This window comes from Zalophus californianus, chromosome 17 (assembly GCF_009762305.2).
Source record: "Zalophus californianus isolate mZalCal1 chromosome 17, mZalCal1.pri.v2, whole genome shotgun sequence".
Classification (NCBI taxonomy): domain Eukaryota; kingdom Metazoa; phylum Chordata; class Mammalia; order Carnivora; family Otariidae; genus Zalophus; species Zalophus californianus.
In genome coordinates, this window is record NC_045611.1 from 27,205,010 (window position 1) to 27,222,223 (window position 17,214).

The window sequence follows — 17,214 nt, forward strand, 5'->3', positions numbered from 1 at the left end:
TGAGTTGGGGGGGTGGTTCTCCTTCAGAGCGGTGGCCTCACCCAGCTCTGGGGGCTCTTGGCCCCCTTGATATGTCTGTCTCGGGCAGGGTGTCCTGAGGATGAGTGGTAAAAGGTGGGGGTGCTGGGCTGAGACACCCCAGCTCTGGGTCTTCACGGGCTCTGCCCCTGGCTTGTGTGCCTGCAGGCAGGGCCCTGCCACCTGTCCCGCCTCCCTCGCCTGCAGAGTGGGCCGCACAGGCCGCTGCCAGACCGTCTCTGGTGGGTGGCGGGGAGTGCAGAGGGGAAGCCCTGAGACCGGCGGGGTGCCGTGTGGGTGGCATCCCTGCTGGAGAGAAGGAGTGGATGCATTTCTCACCGCGCCCCCCCATGGGCTGAGACCTTTCCCTGGGTGGAGGGGGGCAAGGCCAGCAGCACGTTCAACAATTTCACACCTGCTTCCCGTGCAGGGCAGGTTTCTGACCTCCATTTCACGGATAAGGAAACTGAAACTCATTAGCTTTGCGCACATATGTATTGAGCAGGTACTATGTGCTAGGCACCGCTGGGCCCTGGAGATACAGCAGTGACCAAGCTCGGATTCCTCCCGGGACCTGTGTTCTGGCGGGGAGACTGGAATTGCCCCAGGGGAGCTGCGCAGAGAGGGAAAGGTCCTTGCCCAGGGTCCCACATCATGGGCAGGATTGAGGCCGAGCTGTTGGCTCCCAGGCCTGGGGCTCCACCTCGCACTTCACAGTGGGAAGAAAGCCGACCACACCCTTCCCCGGCCTCTTGTGCAGGAGGGGCAGGAGGAGGAGAAAGGAACATTTTCCTAGGGATTTCTGGACTCTTGGCCCACTCGGCTAAGGTCATTCCTGTCCTGACTGCGCACGCGTAGGGGGGGATGGGTACAGAAACATCCCTTTGATCCTTGGCAGGGGCCCTGGGACGGGGATGTGCAGCAGGTGCTCAGTACTGGCCGTGCTCCAGGGTGAGCACCAGCTCTCCAGGGGCTGGTATAGGAGCTTTCGGCCAGGGGACTTTTTGTCTCCAGAACTGGCAGCCAGAGATGGATCTGGCTCCTGAGTCTCTTCTCTGTGAGCCATCTGATGGTTGGCTCGTTTTCTGGCTGTGGCAGGGTCCCTCTGTAGGCTTGCTGCCACAATGCCTGGATGCCGTCCAAGGAAGAAGAGGGACAGTTGTCTTTGTGCATCTTCATCATCAGCAAAGGAGCCTTTCTCCAAAGCCCCCCGCTAGACCCTCCCTGCCTCAGCAGCCAGCGCTGAATCATGCCTAGCTCCAGAGATTCCAAAGCATGCCCTTATGGAGAAGGGAGGATGCCCCAGCCTCGGGGATCTTGGGCAGCAAGGAAGGGGGTGAAAGCCGTGGAGGAGGCCAGGATGGCTCCGTGGGAGGTGTACTGGCCGCCTGGATGCAGCTGTGGATGAGACGGTCGCTTTCCTGCCCTCAGGGAACTCAAATCAGGGGAAGGAAACAGAATCCTGGTCCTGGGTGGTGGGTGCCTGGGGGGGGGGGGTGCCAGGCGGGCACAAAAGAAGGTTCTAGAACCCAGACTGGAGGAGCAGGGAAGTGTGCAACATTTCAGCTAAGACCCAAAAGGAGGAGTTACCAGGCAAGGGCTTGGTATACAGTGGTATGCACTAGGAGCCAAATAAATTTTTTTTTTTTTTAAAGATTTTATTTATTTGACAGAGAGAGACACAGCGAGAGCAGGAACACAAGCAGGGGGAGTGGGAGAGGGAGAAGCAGGCTTCCCGCAGAGCAGGGAGCCCAATGTGGGACTTGATCCCAGGACCCTGGGATCATGACCCGAGCCGAAGGCAGACGCTCAACGACTGAGCCACCCAGGCGCCCGCCAAATAAATATTTCTTGACTAAAGGAGAAATGTGTCCTGCAGAGGGAGCCCCGTGGCCTCCAGCCAGAGTGGTGGGGGCTCTGGGGGACCCTGGCCCTGTCTTATCCCTCCAGGTGCTGGGGCTGCTGGTGTGGGCCCTGATTGCCGACACCCCGTACCACCTGTACCCGGCCTACGGCTGGGTCATGTTCGTGGCTGTCTTCCTCTGGCTGGTGACAATCGTCTTCTTCATACTCTACCTGTTTCAGCTGCACATGAAAATGTACATGGTGCCCTGGCCGCTGGTGGTGAGTCCCAGTGGGAGCACGGTGTTGGAGGGGGGTGTTGCTTCCAGGCTGACCCCTCTGCCTCTGGGAGCAGCTGTGACAGAGCCATCTTCCCTACATGAGAAGGGGCTGGTGGGGGTTGGCCCTCAGCCAGCTGCAGAGCTGAGTGGGGGAGGGAGGATCAATGGCCACAAATTAGGGAGGACGTAGGCTTGGCTTTCTTCAGGGAAGGGAGTAGAAGTGAGGGGCTCTCTCTCTTTTTTTTTTTCTTTCTTAGATTTTATTTATTTATTTGAGAGAGAGAGAGCACAAGCAGGGTGAGCAGCAGGCAGAGGGAGAAGCAGGCTCCCCGCTGAGCAGGCAGCCCGATGCTGGACTCGATCCCACGACCTGAGCGAAAGGCAGATGCTTAACCACTGAGCCACCCAGGCGCCCCATGACGGGCTCTTGAATGGAGAACCCACTGCATTTGGAATCTTGAAAGTGTTTTTCTGGTTTGGGGGGCAGTTGGGATTTGAACCTGTGTTGCAGGGGGTCTGTCAGACTCTGGCAGCCCTGGGCCTGGAGGCTGGGCTGAGCTATCAGGAATTACCCAGGATGAGGCCCCGACAGCCCAGGAGAGGGTGGCCTCCCCGCTTTGTTCAGGTCAGTCTCCTCGGGACACAGAGCTGAGAGTGGCCATAGGAAGTACCCCGGCCAGATACAGAAAGCTTGCTGGGCTTTTCTCCCTGACCCGGAAAACTCCTGCAGCTGGGGTCTGAGGCTTTTCAGTGAGCAGCGAGGCAAGAGAGGCGCATGATTGTAAGCCAAGCAAGGCTGGGACTAGGCGGCATTGTTTGGAATTCAATGACTGTTTAAACTGAGGAAACGTGAGTCATCCTCAAGACAGAACGGGTTTGTTAGATCTTGACATCACTGGCAGGAGCCAGGCAGTGTTTGTGGTGGGCGCTGGGCTTGGAGGGAAGATCCTGGGATGAGGAGGGGACGGCCGGACTTCCTGGCTAGGGTCCAGCCCCGGCCCCATGTCCTAGGAGCTTTGAAGAAAGAAATCTCCCAAGATGGCAGGGGCCTCGGTGTCTCTGAGCACAGATCTGGGGCTCCGGCCACCAGCTGTTGTTGGAAGGAGGCTCCTTTCCTGGGCCAGGATAGCAGGACAGTGTCTCTTAGACTCCTGGCCTATTAGCAGATAAGGCTTGACTGCATCTAGAGACGACTGGATTGGGTTTGTCAAATTGGCATTTTCTGGGATGGGGGCTACAAGCCCCCTATGGGGCCTGGGCAAGGTGAGTGAGTGAAATAGGTCAAGAAGAGGTTTTGGAGAACCTGTACCCGTCTCTCCATAGGGAACCACCTCTACCTGGCTCCTACCCTCAGTGGGAGTGCAGGCCCCTTGGTGCCAAATCTTAATATTTTAAGATGGAAAGTTTTATATGAGATCGTCAGCTTTTCATATGAAATCTCATTTTAGAATGTTGGTAATTTTTTTTTTTTTAATCTATAGGTTGAACCAAATGTTCCTGAGGGCCATCAGTTTGCAGTCTCTGCTAAGGCTGTTTACTGGCTCCAGGGGCCAAGCACTGGGGAAATGGGACTTGGGCCTGAATGTCAGCTGAGGGTCCTTTCTGCCAGAGTGGCCCAGAATTCTGCTGGGTCCTCACCCTGGCATTTGATATGGTGGCCTTGAGCCTAGGATGTGGCCCACAGGCAGACCCAGATTCCTCCCCCTGGAGGCAGAGAGGGATGGGAGGTCTTCCCAGGGCCAGCCTCAGGACCAAGACATGCAGTGCCAAGAGGGGCCAAGCTTGCGTGGAAGAGTGTGGCCCTGGAATTCTTTAGCTGGTGCTCTCAGAGATGGCCTTGGCTTGCTCTCCTGCCATTGGGAATGGGGTTTTGCCTTGTGGGGCTGTCACTGCCCCCTGACCAGATCACTTCAGGCCTTCTCATCATTTCCCCTCCCCTCTAAGCCCTACGTGTGTTTACGCTCCCCGCTCAGATGGCCTCAGGGTTGACCCCATGTGGACTGCCGTCCCGAGGAGCATAGTATCTGCCCACATCCTTGAGCCCCAGCCCCTGTTCTGGATACTAAAGGGGTGTGCCGGGGCGGGGGGAGCCGAGAGGTTCCACACTTACTGGAAGAGTCTGCCGTCTTAAGCCTCTTCTCTCCCCTTACCCCTCAGTTAATGATATTTAATGTGGGCGCCACTGTTCTCTACATCACGGCCTTCATCACCTGCTCTGCCGCCGTCGAGCTGACGTCACTGAAGGGCACCCGGCCCTATAACCAGCGTGCGGCGGCCTCTGTGAGTATGGTTCCTGGGGGCGCCCTTGGCAGTGATGGGGGCGGGGAATGGGTCAAACAAGTCTGTGCCCCTGGACTTCCACCACTCTCCGAGGCCAGCACCTGCCACCCCCAAGGGACCTCCTTCTCGGGGGTTTCAGGGACACTGAGCTTTATCTTCCATAATTAGCAGTAAACCTCAAGGAACTGGAACGCTTGGGAAATACTTTTGATGGTAAATAGAGGTTTTGGGTTCATTGTTGAACTTTGCTGGGAAGCAGGTGCTCCATACTGACTTAGAGTCCTGTGCCCCCTTGGAGAATCCATTAAAAACTGCCCACCCTTCTTGAAAAGGGCGCATGCAAACCTTTTGGTTGAAATCATTTGGGGGGATTTACAGCTCTCAGGAAGCCCAGACTTGGGCTCCATCCACATCAGGCAGCCAGGGGCAGACCAGTGACCGTGTCCACACCTGTCACGCCTCAGTCCATGGGCCCTGCACAGACACTTTCTCACAGGACCCCCTGACTCCCACAGTGAGGGGACAGGAGCTACCAGTCCTGTCCCATCTGGACAGACAAGGAAACTGAGGCTCAGCGAAGTGAACAGACAGAGGCACAGTCCAGGGTAGGGCAGGAACGAGACCAGGGCATGGGTTTCCTCAGTTTCAGAATGTGGCTGCAGGGCACCTTTGAACTGATTCCAGAAAATTCCTGGGTACCGTTTGCATGTTGTCTTTTTAAAACTAAGTCCCTGATGTGTGTCTCAAGGAGTTCCTACCCCTCGGTCATTCTCAGCACATTGTCCAGTTGCCCGTGTCACAGTCTGACCTACCTTGCCTGCGTGGTTAGTCATGATTTCCCCCACAAGAACGTAACGTCGGCACCCCCACAAATACGTAGGAAATGTGTGGCTAATTGGAGTTGGCGTGGCTACCAGAGCGGCTTGTTCTGGTTAACTGGGGGGCGCTACTCCGGCTGTGTTGTGTGCCCATCTGAGGCTGTCTGGGGCTCGTATCTGCCCCCCCCCTGGGCTTCCCCCCCCCCCCGCCCCCGCACCGGGCCACACTGCACACCGACTCAGCTCTGGTGTCTTCTTTCTCTTCCAGTTCTTTTCGTGTTTAGTGATGATTGCCTACGGAGCGAGCGCTTTCTTCAGCTTCCGGGCCTGGCGGGGAGTGGGCAGCAATGCAGCCACCAGTCAGATGGCTGGGGGCTACGCCTAGACCACCCGTGCCATGGCCCACCTTGGGGCTGAAGGCTGTAGCCGGGTCCCAGTGTGGGGCGGCCCGTGAGCCCGAGGCCTGAGCCCTCTGTGGAGTTGGCCTGGAAGGGACTACACTTGCTCTGCTCGTCAGACTCGGGCTCACCCAGCACTCCTGAGGAATCAGGATCCATCCTCTGGTTTGGCCCAAGTCAGCAAGCACAGGGGCTGGAAGGAGGCCGGTGGCCGAGACCATATGCCCATCGTCTGTATTTAGTGGAAGGTGACGGGGGATATGAGGCTGTCAGTGTCTCTGCTTTGTCTTTTTACTTCAGTGTCCCAGGCTGGGGCCCAGGCTTCTCACCAACACTAAGTACACTAACAAGGACTCCAGACCTGCAGCCCCTGACCCTCTGTAGAATAAGCCTAACAAGCTACGTGTATTTATCTTAGTCTTTGTTCTGGGACTGCAGAGCAAGTTTTCGAAACCGGTCTGATTCCTTAAAACACAATTTGTTTTTTCTTAAGTAGGCTCCATGCCCTGCGTGGAGCCCAGTGCAGGGCTTGAACTCACGACTGAGACCTGAGCTGAGATCAAGAGTTGGCCACTTAACCGGCTGAGCCACCCACGTGCCCCCCACCGCCGCCACCTTAAAACACAATTCTGACTTGACCCTTCCCCAAACCAGAGGCTGCTTCAAGGGAGACCTTTGTGGAAAGAGGGTTATGGTATCTGACAGCATGGTCTTCCTTTCCTGCATTCCAAACGTACGAGTGATTTCACACAATCGGTTGGAAGCAACTTCTCAGTGATGAAATACCCAGCCAGCCTTCATCCCTCTCCCCAGCCCTTGTTTGTAATACTCCCCTGGGGAAGAGCTAACCATGCTGACTGCTTCCCTGACCCTGCTGATGAGGCACAGGGGCCATGGAGGAGGGAGAGGGAACCGGGACCTTGCCTGGTGAGTTGTCCTGTGCTTGGTGGTGACTTTGTTTTTGAGGTTTTTTTTTACAAAAATAAAAATGGAAGAACTTATTTGGAAAAGGTGTTGGGTAATCCTGGTTGTAGATGCTTATAAATTCTGGGAAGGTGCAGGTAAGGATGGCAGTGACAGGGGTTCCAGATGCCTGTGGAGGGCAAGTCCAGTTCTGGAGTTGCTCAGCAGCACCCGTGATGTCCTTGACCCAAGGCGGCCTGACCCACTTCCTGCCTGCCCTGCCAGGTACAGCCCTGCCTTATGCCGTGTGTCCCAACAGGTTTAACGGCCCCTTTTACTCTCACAAGGGTCTCAGCTGAACACTAAATCATGACTCTAGCTTTAGGCTCATTAGGTCATCTTGCTGGACTCAAGATTGCCCTCCTGTCAGCTCCCTGGAAGGTTTTGTGCAGTTCAGGGAGCATGTCATCAAAGCCGATGGCCACGCTTGATCCAGGAAGCTGGCGCAGACCCCAGCGAGGGGCAATCCTCCTGACTGAGCTCGTGCTTTTGCTGCCACCAAGTAACATGCTTTGAATCATCAGCTGAAGGCATTCTTGGGCACCCCTGGGTCCTTTTCTGGGTTCTGCAGTTTCTGTGACTTGTGACCAACGGTAGTCAGGAAGCAGATGATCCTCCTGAGAAGGCTGACAGCAAGGTCGCTCTGCTCCCAGCTCCTGCGCCCTTCCCTTCCCTTCCCCTCTCCTCCTGTAGGTGCCGTGTCAGCTCCCGTCATCAGAAGAGTACAGGACAATAGATCTTGAGAGACCACGCTCACATAACTTTCGTTAACAGTATATTGTTAGAATGGTTTTATCTTACTATGCCTTTTGAAATTGAATTTTTTTTTTAAGATTTTATTTATTTGACAGAGAGAGACACAGCAAGAGGGAACACAAGCAGGGGGAGGGAGAGGGAGAAGCAGGCTTCCCGCCGAGCAGGGAGCCCGATGCGGGGCTCGATCCCAGGACCCTGGGATCATGACCTGAGCCGAAGGCAGACACTTACGAATGAGCCACCCAGGTGCCCCTGAAATTGAACTTTTATCATGGGGGGGATGTAGAGGGAAAAACACAGTAGAGTTTGGTGCTCTCTGTGATCTCAGGTATGGGGGTGTGGGGTCTTGGGACAGACCCTGTGGACAGCGGTGTGTGGCTGCTGTAAAGTCGCACGGATGTGGCAACAACTCCAGCTGGAGGGGGGGGGGGGGACTTGGGGATGTGGCCAGACACCCACATCCCAGTCAGCCCCGGACAGGCCCAGTTCCTGCCTGTTGGAAACACAAACAGCAGCCCTTTTTACTCTCAAGTGTCTCAGAATTTGATCAGTTTCTAGTTGTTCCAGAATTCAACCAGAGAAGAGTTCAGTCTTAAGGATCAACCCATTTTCTTTTGAGGCTAAAGAGGAAACAAAATCATTAAGGAAGTCTTCAGGGTTTCTGACCTGCTACAACAGCCTACTCCCTTGCAGATGTCAGTGCTCAGACTCCTCCCTTTTGGTTTAGGCCCTTGCCCCACCCCCATCCTTCGACCCCGCAGTTCAGGTGAATATTGCTTTCCATGGGTGAGGAGGCCGGAGGCGGCAGCAGTACAACAGTGCAGCTGTCTCTGAGGCCGGTCGCCCTGAGGCCCTCAGAGGTGACACACGAGAACAGAAGTTCCTGTGTGGACAGACAGGCTTCTAGTTGGTGGGTTTTTTTTTTTTTCTTTAAGATTTTATTTCAGAGCGAACGTAAGCATGAGCACGGGGAGAGGGAGAAGCAGACTCCCTGCTGAGCAGGGAGCCCGATGCAGGCGCAATCCTGGGACCCTGGGATCATGACCTGAGCCGAAAGCAGATGCTTAACCAACTGAGCCACCCATGCGCCCCACTAGTTTGTTTTACAAGAAATCAGAAAGCCTATCTGCTAATATTTAGCTACAACAGGCTTCCTGCTTTTTTTCCCCTCTGAGTGGAAAAGAACCGTTTGCCTCTGTTTTCATTTTTCGTAAGTGATTCTTTGGACTTGTCGACATCCATGGCTTTTTCCCCCCACCAAGCGGACCAACAGGTCTTCATCAAGTACTCCGAACACGCTGGGCCTACCGTGCGCAGGCCTCTATCAAAAGGGCAAGAAGGGAAAGCAAGGCCAACAGAGGCAGCATTTGAAAAAGCTGGCAAGTCTTCGGCTTGAAAGGGGTGAAAGACCAGAGTAGCAGTGACCCAATGGCAGCAGTGACAGTAAAGAAGGGAAGACCCTGTGAAGAATCACGGTTCTTGCAACGCACCTCCAGGTTTATTCATGGTACAAAAAAGTATTTAATAAGCGCCACACAACAGTACAGAAAAAGTCTATATAGCTCATACTTTAAAACCAGAACAGGTGATTAAAATCAGTATAGAGTCTCATTTTTACTTAAAAACAATATAGAGGGTACACACTGGGAATTGAAATACCATGTTCTTTCTTTCTAGAGATGTGACATCTGTGTTTTCTGGTCAGTAATTTCTATGAAATATTGTGCTAAATCAAAGCATACAGGTGACCAGAGCTGTCTCCTCTCCTAACTCATGCTGAACTAGCTCAGTGGAACACCATCTTGGTAGGGAGATTTTGACAGGAGGAAGGAACTACAGGGACCCTACCCCAAAAGAAAACCTAACAAATTGATTTATACAGAAAGGGTTTTAGCAAACCTATACAAACACTTAACATGCTGCAGGAAAGGAAGACCTTTGAGCCTACTTCCAGCATAAGCACACACTTGTTGGCACCCAGTAAACCAGGAAGGCCAACGTAGAAAGCATTTTTGCTTTCATAGCACTAACAGCTAAAAAGCACACAGCATATAATACTTTGATCTTTAAGTGGGTAATCGTGGAAGCTCCAAGATTATATCCACTAGGTTAGCCTGAGTATTTTTCTATAAAAATATTTTTCTAAAAATGCTTAAGAGAATTCTAGAAACAGACCACATCAGGACCAGCAGAAGGCAATGATGCAAGGACTGCAAAATAAGACAAGGAAATGATTTTCACGTGTAGCTTCAGGCAAGGGACATCTCTCAGTTGATTCTAACTAGCTGGAATGGGATGAGCTGCAGAAAGCTCAGCTGGGCAGGCAGCTGGCTTGACTGACAGCCTAGGGACACATTACCCCACAGGCAAAAAGCCCACTGAGGCTGCAAGTCTGAGAGACTGAATACAGAGGGCTGTGTGAGCACACAAAAAGCCTGGAGGACATGCAGAGCCTGCTGAGCCAGAGGGCTGGAGATGGCGGGTTCTTCCAAATGCTGCTGACCTACCAACACGTATGCTGGGGAAGGGGCAATGCTGGCCTTGGGCTTGCTCTGGCGGAGCCTGACGAAGAGGCCTGAGCGGGGTCTGCTTGGGGGAGGAGTGCTAGGATTACTGAACATGAGAAGGTGCTTCAGGGTCTCAGGAGGGTCAGACGATTGTCTTCTAACCCATCAATACTTAACATTAATAAGGAGTTGCAGAATGGTCTTTCCAACATGTATTCTGTCACACCGCCAGAGCCTCTTCCAGTCTACTGGCTGGCAACGTCCAGAAAGATCGCATTGCCTGGTGGTGGGAACTAGGGCCACAGGTCATTCTGGGAAGCTGGCACAGAAGATGATTTGCACAATGAAGTCACCACTAAACCACTGCTTAAGTCCAGTCCCCGGCCTTCTTTTTCCTGCATGAGAAAAAAAACAATCCTAAGAGGCAAGGAATAGGAGGGGAAAAAAAAGTCCTTTCTAGCTCAGAACCGTGCCTTGGCATGGGGAAGGAGGTGCTGGGCTGGGAGGATGGGCCACAGGGGAGCAGACTGGAGGGGGAAGGAAGTTATTTTGCATTCTTGTTCAGCACTGGCCCCATCATTCTTTAAAAAGTGCTCCCTCTCTTCACTGAAATATATTTTTTCCTGTTAAGAGCCTGCATTATAAGAGAGGCAAGGGAACGAGACCTGCTTTTCGGTTTTGTCCTTTTGATTATTTAGGGTCTAATAAGAGGTACCTGGGACCTGTTGTGACAAAACGTTAAGCATGCAGTCCCTCAATAAGGGTACTGGGTCCCTGATGGAGGAAAGCAGCTATGCTCCTGACACCTTGCTAGCTGCTAGACTGACACTGGCCAATCGTGGGGAGAAACCTGGCAGCCGGTCTGCGCTTGACAGGTCTACTTGGAATTTGCTCAGTGGTGCGATGTGGCTGACAAAGTGAGCAAGAGTGACTTACTGCTCTGTAGTCCAGAAACATTTCTTTAAAAGCCAGAAAATCTGTAAACGTGAGCAGCATGTCAAATATGTCACCAGCCACTTCATCTTTATGGTGCCTGCAAAAAAAAGGATGGCTGTTTCATCAAAGACTGAAACCGATTGTCTCTTCAAGATTCCACTAGAGGGTTTTTCAGGGCCTCCCACCCCAGGACCTGACCACCAAGTGCTCTCAACCTTCATGTTCATTCAATAAAGAAAAAGGAGGGTCTTTTTTCAGAGTGGAGGAGTAAGGGGGAGGGAAAAAAACGCAGAGTCAAGCTCAACTCACTGTAAAGTTGTGGTGAAAGCTGCCATGTTAAATCCAGGAATCCGCTCCAACAGCTGCTCTTCAATATACTTTTCTACCAAAGAAATCTGTCACAGTGGAAAGGAATCTTGGTTTTAGGAAAACAAGGTTGCTTTCCAGAAAGCCTGGCCTCTAGCGCTTTGCAAACATTTCCTAAGAGCCTATTCTACGAGCCAGGCTCCATGCTGAGCGCTCGGGATACCAAAGAACCAAAATACAGCGCCTGTCCTCAGTGAGCATGCGCCCTGGCCCACGCGGGAGAGCGGCTGCGCAGGCAACGGCACTGCGACAAGACGAACGCGCCCACGTAGGTGGAGGCGGTGGGCAGCAGGGCTCCCCTCCCCCCCATGGCAGGAAGCGAGGAATGAAGTAAGTAGGACCTTTTTTCTTGGGTAGATGGAATCTGTAAAAAGAAGGTACAAAAGAAGCATATTGTTGCAGGTAGTCCGTTTCCTTATAAGCTGAGGCCCGTCTGGAGAAAACTGTCGAGTCCGCCATGTTTCTAAGGTTAAGAAAGTCTGGAGGATCAAACCTTTGCTCAGACAGACGAGATCTTTCCAGGAGGTTACTTGAGGCCTCAGCACAATGGAAAAACCTAAGGGTCCAGAGCTGAGACTCCTGGGTTCTAGTCTTGGTCTCCTCACCAACTAATTAATGATCTCGGTCTTGGTTTTCACTTCTAACAGTCATGCAGTACCTGACTGGGTATGTAGTAGAAAAAAATAGTTGCCCCTTGAACGATAAGGGTTTGAACTGCGTGGCTCCACATATTATGTGGGTTTTGTTTTTGATAAATACAAGACTTTAATTGTATTTTCTTTATGATTTTAATAACATTTCCTTTTCTCTAGCTTCCTTTATTATAAGAACACGGTATAGGATACCTATACAAAATATGTGTTTATCAATTATTTCTGTTATTGGTAAGGCTTCCAGTCAACAATAGGCTATTAGTAGTCACATTTTGGAGGAGTCAGAAGTTATGTGGGGATTTTGGACTGCACAGGCATCGGGACCCCTAGTCCCCACATTTTTTTTTTTTTAAGATTTTATTTATTTATTTGACAGACACAGCGAGAGAGGGAACACAAGCAGGGGGAGAGGGAGTAGCAGGCAGACAGACGCCCCAACGACTTGAGCCACCCAGGTGCCCCTCCTCACATTGTTTAAGGGTAAACTGTAGTGTGTGCAAGACCAGAGGTTAAAGCATATGCATGCAAGGTATTGCGAACCCATATACTATAACTGATTATAACTGAAAACAGGACAATGATCAAGCCATTTTTTAAAACAGAAGTTGGACAAAAGTCACCAAACACTGCAGAGGAAAGCAATGGGAGGTGAAAACTAGACCGGATTCTTAACAATTCCCGGCAGGTATTGGTGGCAGCTTCTAAAAGTGCAGCAAACGTCAACATCTTTTGGTTCTAAATTCACATTTTAAAGAACTCCTAATCTCCGGGGAGAGAAACAAAACCACTTACGTATTCGTTAAAAATAGGCGTGTAGGTGAGTTTATTCTCTTCTGTGTCTTCAAACTCCTGATAGTACTTGTCCATGAAATTTCTCTGTAATAACTGGAACTCGTCATCTGAACCACAATAGGGAAATTTTATGCTTTTCAGTAGAGACTAAAAAACATTCTGACTGATACAGGCAGGAATTCTGTGCCAGCACAACTGCTTTCTCAGTGGCTGGTCTCTAGGAGAGGGAAAACTAAAGATGTTTTAAGGAAGTATTCGATAGGACACCGACATTCAAAGAGCACAATCCAGTCTTTTTATTAATAACAAATACTAATATTTTTAATCACATAAAATTCACCATTTTAACCATTTTTGAGTGTGGTTTGGTGGCATTAAGTACATCTCCATTGTTGTGCAACCATTACCACCATCCTTTGGTCCATTTTAAACACACCCAAACAGTGGCTTGGGAATGCCTTCACATTCCTTTTCCACAAAGGAATGGGATGGTTCTCTCTCTCTTTTTTAAAGATTTTATTTATTTATTTGAGAGAGAAAGAGTGAGAGAAGAGCTTGAGTGGAAGGAAGGGGCAGAGGGAGAGGGAGAAGCAGACTCCCCACTGAGCAGGGAGCCTGATTCGGGGCTCGATCCCAGGACCCTGGGATCATGACCTGAGCCGAAGGCAGACACTTACCGACTGAGCCACCCAGGCACCCCAGGATGGTTCTAATAGGATTTCAGCAGCTATGGTGGAAACAGTGTAGTGGTTAAGCATATGGGCTCCGATCCTAGCTCAGTCACTTAAGTTGTGTGACCTTGGGGACATTTCCTAGTATCTCTAAACCCCACTTCCGTCAACTAGCGAATGAGGATGATCAGAGTACCTATCATAAAGGATTGCCAGGTGGAATTCAGAGGATTTGTGTAGAGATTAGCTTATAGCAAACACCTAAATGTGAAATAAGGAATTTTAACAAGTGAAGAGAATATTACTTCTGAAAATAAAAGGAAAGCTTCACAAATGACCTAGCCTTTAGGATAAATACTCTGAACTTAAAAAAGGCCCCTTTTCCCATGGCACACAGGGTGCCCAAATGGATGGAAGAACTCAAAAGTAGTCCTGAGGATTCCCCAGAAACCCTCAGATTCACACAGGACAAGGGCTTACTGGTGAAACCTCTGTACTTAGGTGTTAAGGGTGTGAACCTTTTTGGGACCTGAAGATAAAACTTGGGTCAGTAATTATCAGACTAGACTAGACTATGAAACACAGATTATGAAATACCACCAAAATAACGGAGTCCTTTTTTTTTTCCCTAATTTAAAGAAAACTCAAAAGTTTTCTCAAAGTTTTTCACTCCCATGTTATTTGTCTTAAACCTTGGGTGCCTGTTACTGCTTATTATACTTAGCAGGTCTGTATGCACCAAAATGAATGCACAAAGAGGAACTCAGAACCCAGGAAAATACAGAACCAGCTGAAGTATGGCACTTATTTTCTTTATAGACACGTGTGCTATGGCTATGGTATTATGCTGTGGTTCATGTCATGAAAACGTTAAAGCTCAAAACTGAAAAATGGAATTCCTCTTACTCTGAAATAAAGTAGGTCAGTCGCTCCTGAAGTTTTGCCAAGAGGCTCCTAAAGTCTAGGGCCCCATTACATGAGTAAGTCCCTCCCAGGACCTGAAGCTATGGTTATTAGTTGTTAAAACAATGAGGGATGGGGCGCCTGGGTGGCTCAGTTGGTTAAGTGACTGCCTTCGGCTCAGGTCATGATCCTGGAGTCCCGGGATCGAGTCCCACATCGGGCTCCCTGCTCAGCAGGGAGTCTGCTTCTCCCTCTGACCCTCTTCCCTCTCATGCTCTCTATCTCTCATTCTCTCTCTCTCAAATAAATAAATAAATAAATCTTAAAAAAAAAAACAATGAGGGATGTTTGCCTCTAAAATCACAGTAAGGCTTACTTAATAATACTCTGTGCTACATTAAAATTTATATTCAGCTTGCTGTTTTCTCTCAATATTAACTCTCCAAACCCCAAGGGTGTAAGAACTAAATTTAGAGCACAGGTTAGACTGAGGCCCAAGGAAGCTTACCCATAATAATGTCCTCTAAATATCCAACCACAGCATCAAATTCTGCATCAGAGGCGGAAGAGCTGAAAAATATAACTGGATTAGGTGCTCTTTCAAAGAATTCGCTTAAAAAAGTGTATCAGGGACATTTTCAAACATGCCTAAAAACAGCAAAGTCAACGTCCCATCACCCAGCTTCAACCAATTAGGAATGATTATTGCCTAATGTAGCAATTCCGAACAGGAAAACCCACTTGACACATTTATGACATCAAAGTTGAATGGCTCCATTTTCAGAAAACCTGTTAGGACACAAGGAGCCACAAAAGGAACAAATAAAGGGGAGCAACGGCTCGCAGGGCACATCTTAAGGCTCCTCGCATGTTTGTCCTTCAGGTTTACTCACCGCATCTTCGCTGTCACCCCCCACACCTATCGGCTTGTGAGCGTGAACCGGGCGCCAGCGAGATACTGGCCTGGGGGGCAATCGGCTCAGGAGTCCCCGAAGGAGTTGATGGTGGAGGTGGTGGTGGTGGAAGGTCCTCTGACCCGTGGTCGGCCTCGGCAGCTCAAAGCTGCCAGGTTTTGCTGACGACTAAGGGTCCGAGGCGGGGGGACTGTGATGGAGGCGTCGCTCATCGCCTGACACTCTCCCCGCACTCCCGTCCTCCCGGCCTGAACCTGGCGGTCGCTGCGGCCCCGAAATCGGCGGCGGGAACTGGGGCGGATCCTTGGCGGTCCCTGACCCCCATCCCACCCCTCCAGGGCACTGTTTCACAGGGCGGAGGCCCAGGCGAGCGCCGGCAGCGCCGGGCGGCGTCACTTACAAGGACAGCGCGAAGCTCTCTTCCTCTAGGGCGTCCATCGCCGCCGCCGCCGCCGCATCCACCCGCGGGGAGAGCGGGCCGGTCGGCCTCCTACCCTGTTCGCGGCCCGGGCCCAGCCTCCGCTCTACTCCGTAGAGTCCCAACGCGCATCTAGGAGGCCTCGCCGCCGACGCCGCGGTCGCTCACGGCGCAGCCGGGTACGCCCTGCGTGCGAGGCCCGGGCCTCAGGCTCCCCGGCAGCGGCCACGCGCCTGCGGGGCACCCCACAACCGGCCAGGCCTCTCAGTGTGCGCCGCTGCCGCTGTGGGGTCCGGGCGTCGGTTACCCACCAACCGGCCCCACGCCCCGCCTCCCGTCACCATGGCCACCAAAACCCCTTCTGCCGCCTCCCGCTTCCCGAGAGCCAATCACAGGTGCGCGCTGCCTGGTGCCGGGGGCGGGGCAAAGGTGGGGAGGGGAAGTGAGGGAAAGGGATTGAGAGGCGCTAGGGGAAGCCTTTTGAGACTCAAGGGGACGCTTGGGGTTATGGGAGTGTTCTCTCTCTTTGTGGCGGTTAAATCTCACATTGCCCCCATTTTATGGAGAAAGGAATGGAAGCGAAGAGCTTCAATTTCTTCACTTGCAATTTGGGAATAAATTACAGGATTTAAGAAGATTAAATAGGGGGCGCCTGGGTGGCTCAGTCCTTGAGGTGGGACTCTTTTTGATTTCCGCTCAGGTCATGATCTCAGGATCCTGAGATTCATCCTTGCGTGGGACTCAGCACTCAGCGTGGAGTCAGCTTGAGATTCTCTCCATCTCTCTCTGCCCCAACCCCTTGTGCTCTCTCTCTAAAATAAATATCTTTTAAAAAAGAAGATTAAATCGTTTAAAGTGGGTCTTAAGAGCACTGTAAACTGCAGATTTCTTGGGAGCCAATCCCTTAGCTTTTTTTTTTTTTTTTAGGTTTTGAATCAGATAATGCAGACCTCTGATTCTCAAGACAGTTACTCCCTTTTGTGGAAAGAACGCCCACCGCAGGAAGTAGAAGTCTTGTAATTTACATCATAAAGATAATAGTCACACAAAAGATAATGTTCACATCATAAACATTATTTGGCATTTATTAGTTCCTTGGCTAATTAGGCAAGATAAAAGTTGACAGTCACTGAATCAACGTAATCAGAAATCGGATAACTTTGTTCCAGGAAAACTCCTCTCCCAAACTGCCAAATTTTGCAAAAGGATTCCCTAGAGCTGATTTCTTTTGATTGGACCACTAGGTGTTATGTGTCTTTGGTTGCCATTGTACCCTTGGGCCAAATGTGTGGTACATGTCTAGAGTGATTTAAGGTCTGGCTTAGGTTTGATCTGAGGGTCAGATGGCCGGCCTGAATGAATTGACATTTTGAATGGATATAAAATAGTGAAGGGGTGTCTGCGTGGCTCGGTTGGTTGGGCAATCCACTCTGTGTTTGGCTCAGGTGGTGATCTCCGGGTCATTGGATGGAGCCGGTAATCTGCTTGTCCTCTCCCTCCCCCTCTGCCCCTCCCCTGTTCACTCATGCTTGCTGTCTCTATCGCTCTCAAATAAAATACAAAAAAAAAATAGATAACATTGGGTTCTGGAACTAAAAGTGGTTACCAAGACACTGTTATATCCAGGGTGAATGAGATCAGTTCTCAGAGGTACTATAGTTACCACCAAGTAGAAGACAGGTAGCTATAACGGTTTGC

At 51.0% G+C, this 17,214-nt stretch overlaps 2 protein-coding genes across 4 annotated transcripts in view; one reads left to right on the plus strand and one right to left on the minus strand.

Moving 5' to 3' along the window:
- The window catches only part of LOC113935741 (plasmolipin), a 51,126-nt gene that overhangs the window by 13,174 nt on the left and 20,738 nt on the right, over positions 1-17,214 (plus strand). The window contains exons 2-4 of one of the 2 annotated variants that reach the window (XM_027618125.1): positions 1,969-2,142; positions 4,299-4,421; positions 5,508-6,647. In XM_027618125.1, coding sequence (XP_027473926.1) covers positions 1,969-2,142; positions 4,299-4,421; positions 5,508-5,624 — 414 coding nt within the window. In that variant the 3' untranslated portion in view covers positions 5,625-6,647. Of the gene's footprint in view, positions 1-1,968; positions 2,143-4,298; positions 4,422-5,507; positions 6,648-17,214 lie in introns of those variants that run through there. The other variant, XM_027618126.2, reaches the window with a different exon arrangement.
- LOC113935742 (ADP ribosylation factor like GTPase 2 binding protein) lies at positions 8,827-15,856 on the minus strand. Of its 2 annotated transcripts, none has more exons than XM_027618127.2 (6): positions 15,499-15,856; positions 14,693-14,754; positions 12,611-12,717; positions 11,109-11,194; positions 10,800-10,896; positions 8,827-10,258 (listed from the first exon to the last, which is right to left on the minus strand). In XM_027618127.2, exons 1-6 carry the CDS (start codon positions 15,534-15,536, stop codon positions 10,157-10,159), a joined length of 492 nt encoding a protein of 163 aa, XP_027473928.1. In that variant the 5' UTR covers positions 15,537-15,856; the 3' UTR covers positions 8,827-10,156. The 2 variants fall into 2 exon arrangements, with proteins under 2 accessions (XP_027473928.1, XP_027473929.1); XM_027618128.1 differs by lacking the exon at positions 15,499-15,856 and adding an exon at positions 15,078-15,404.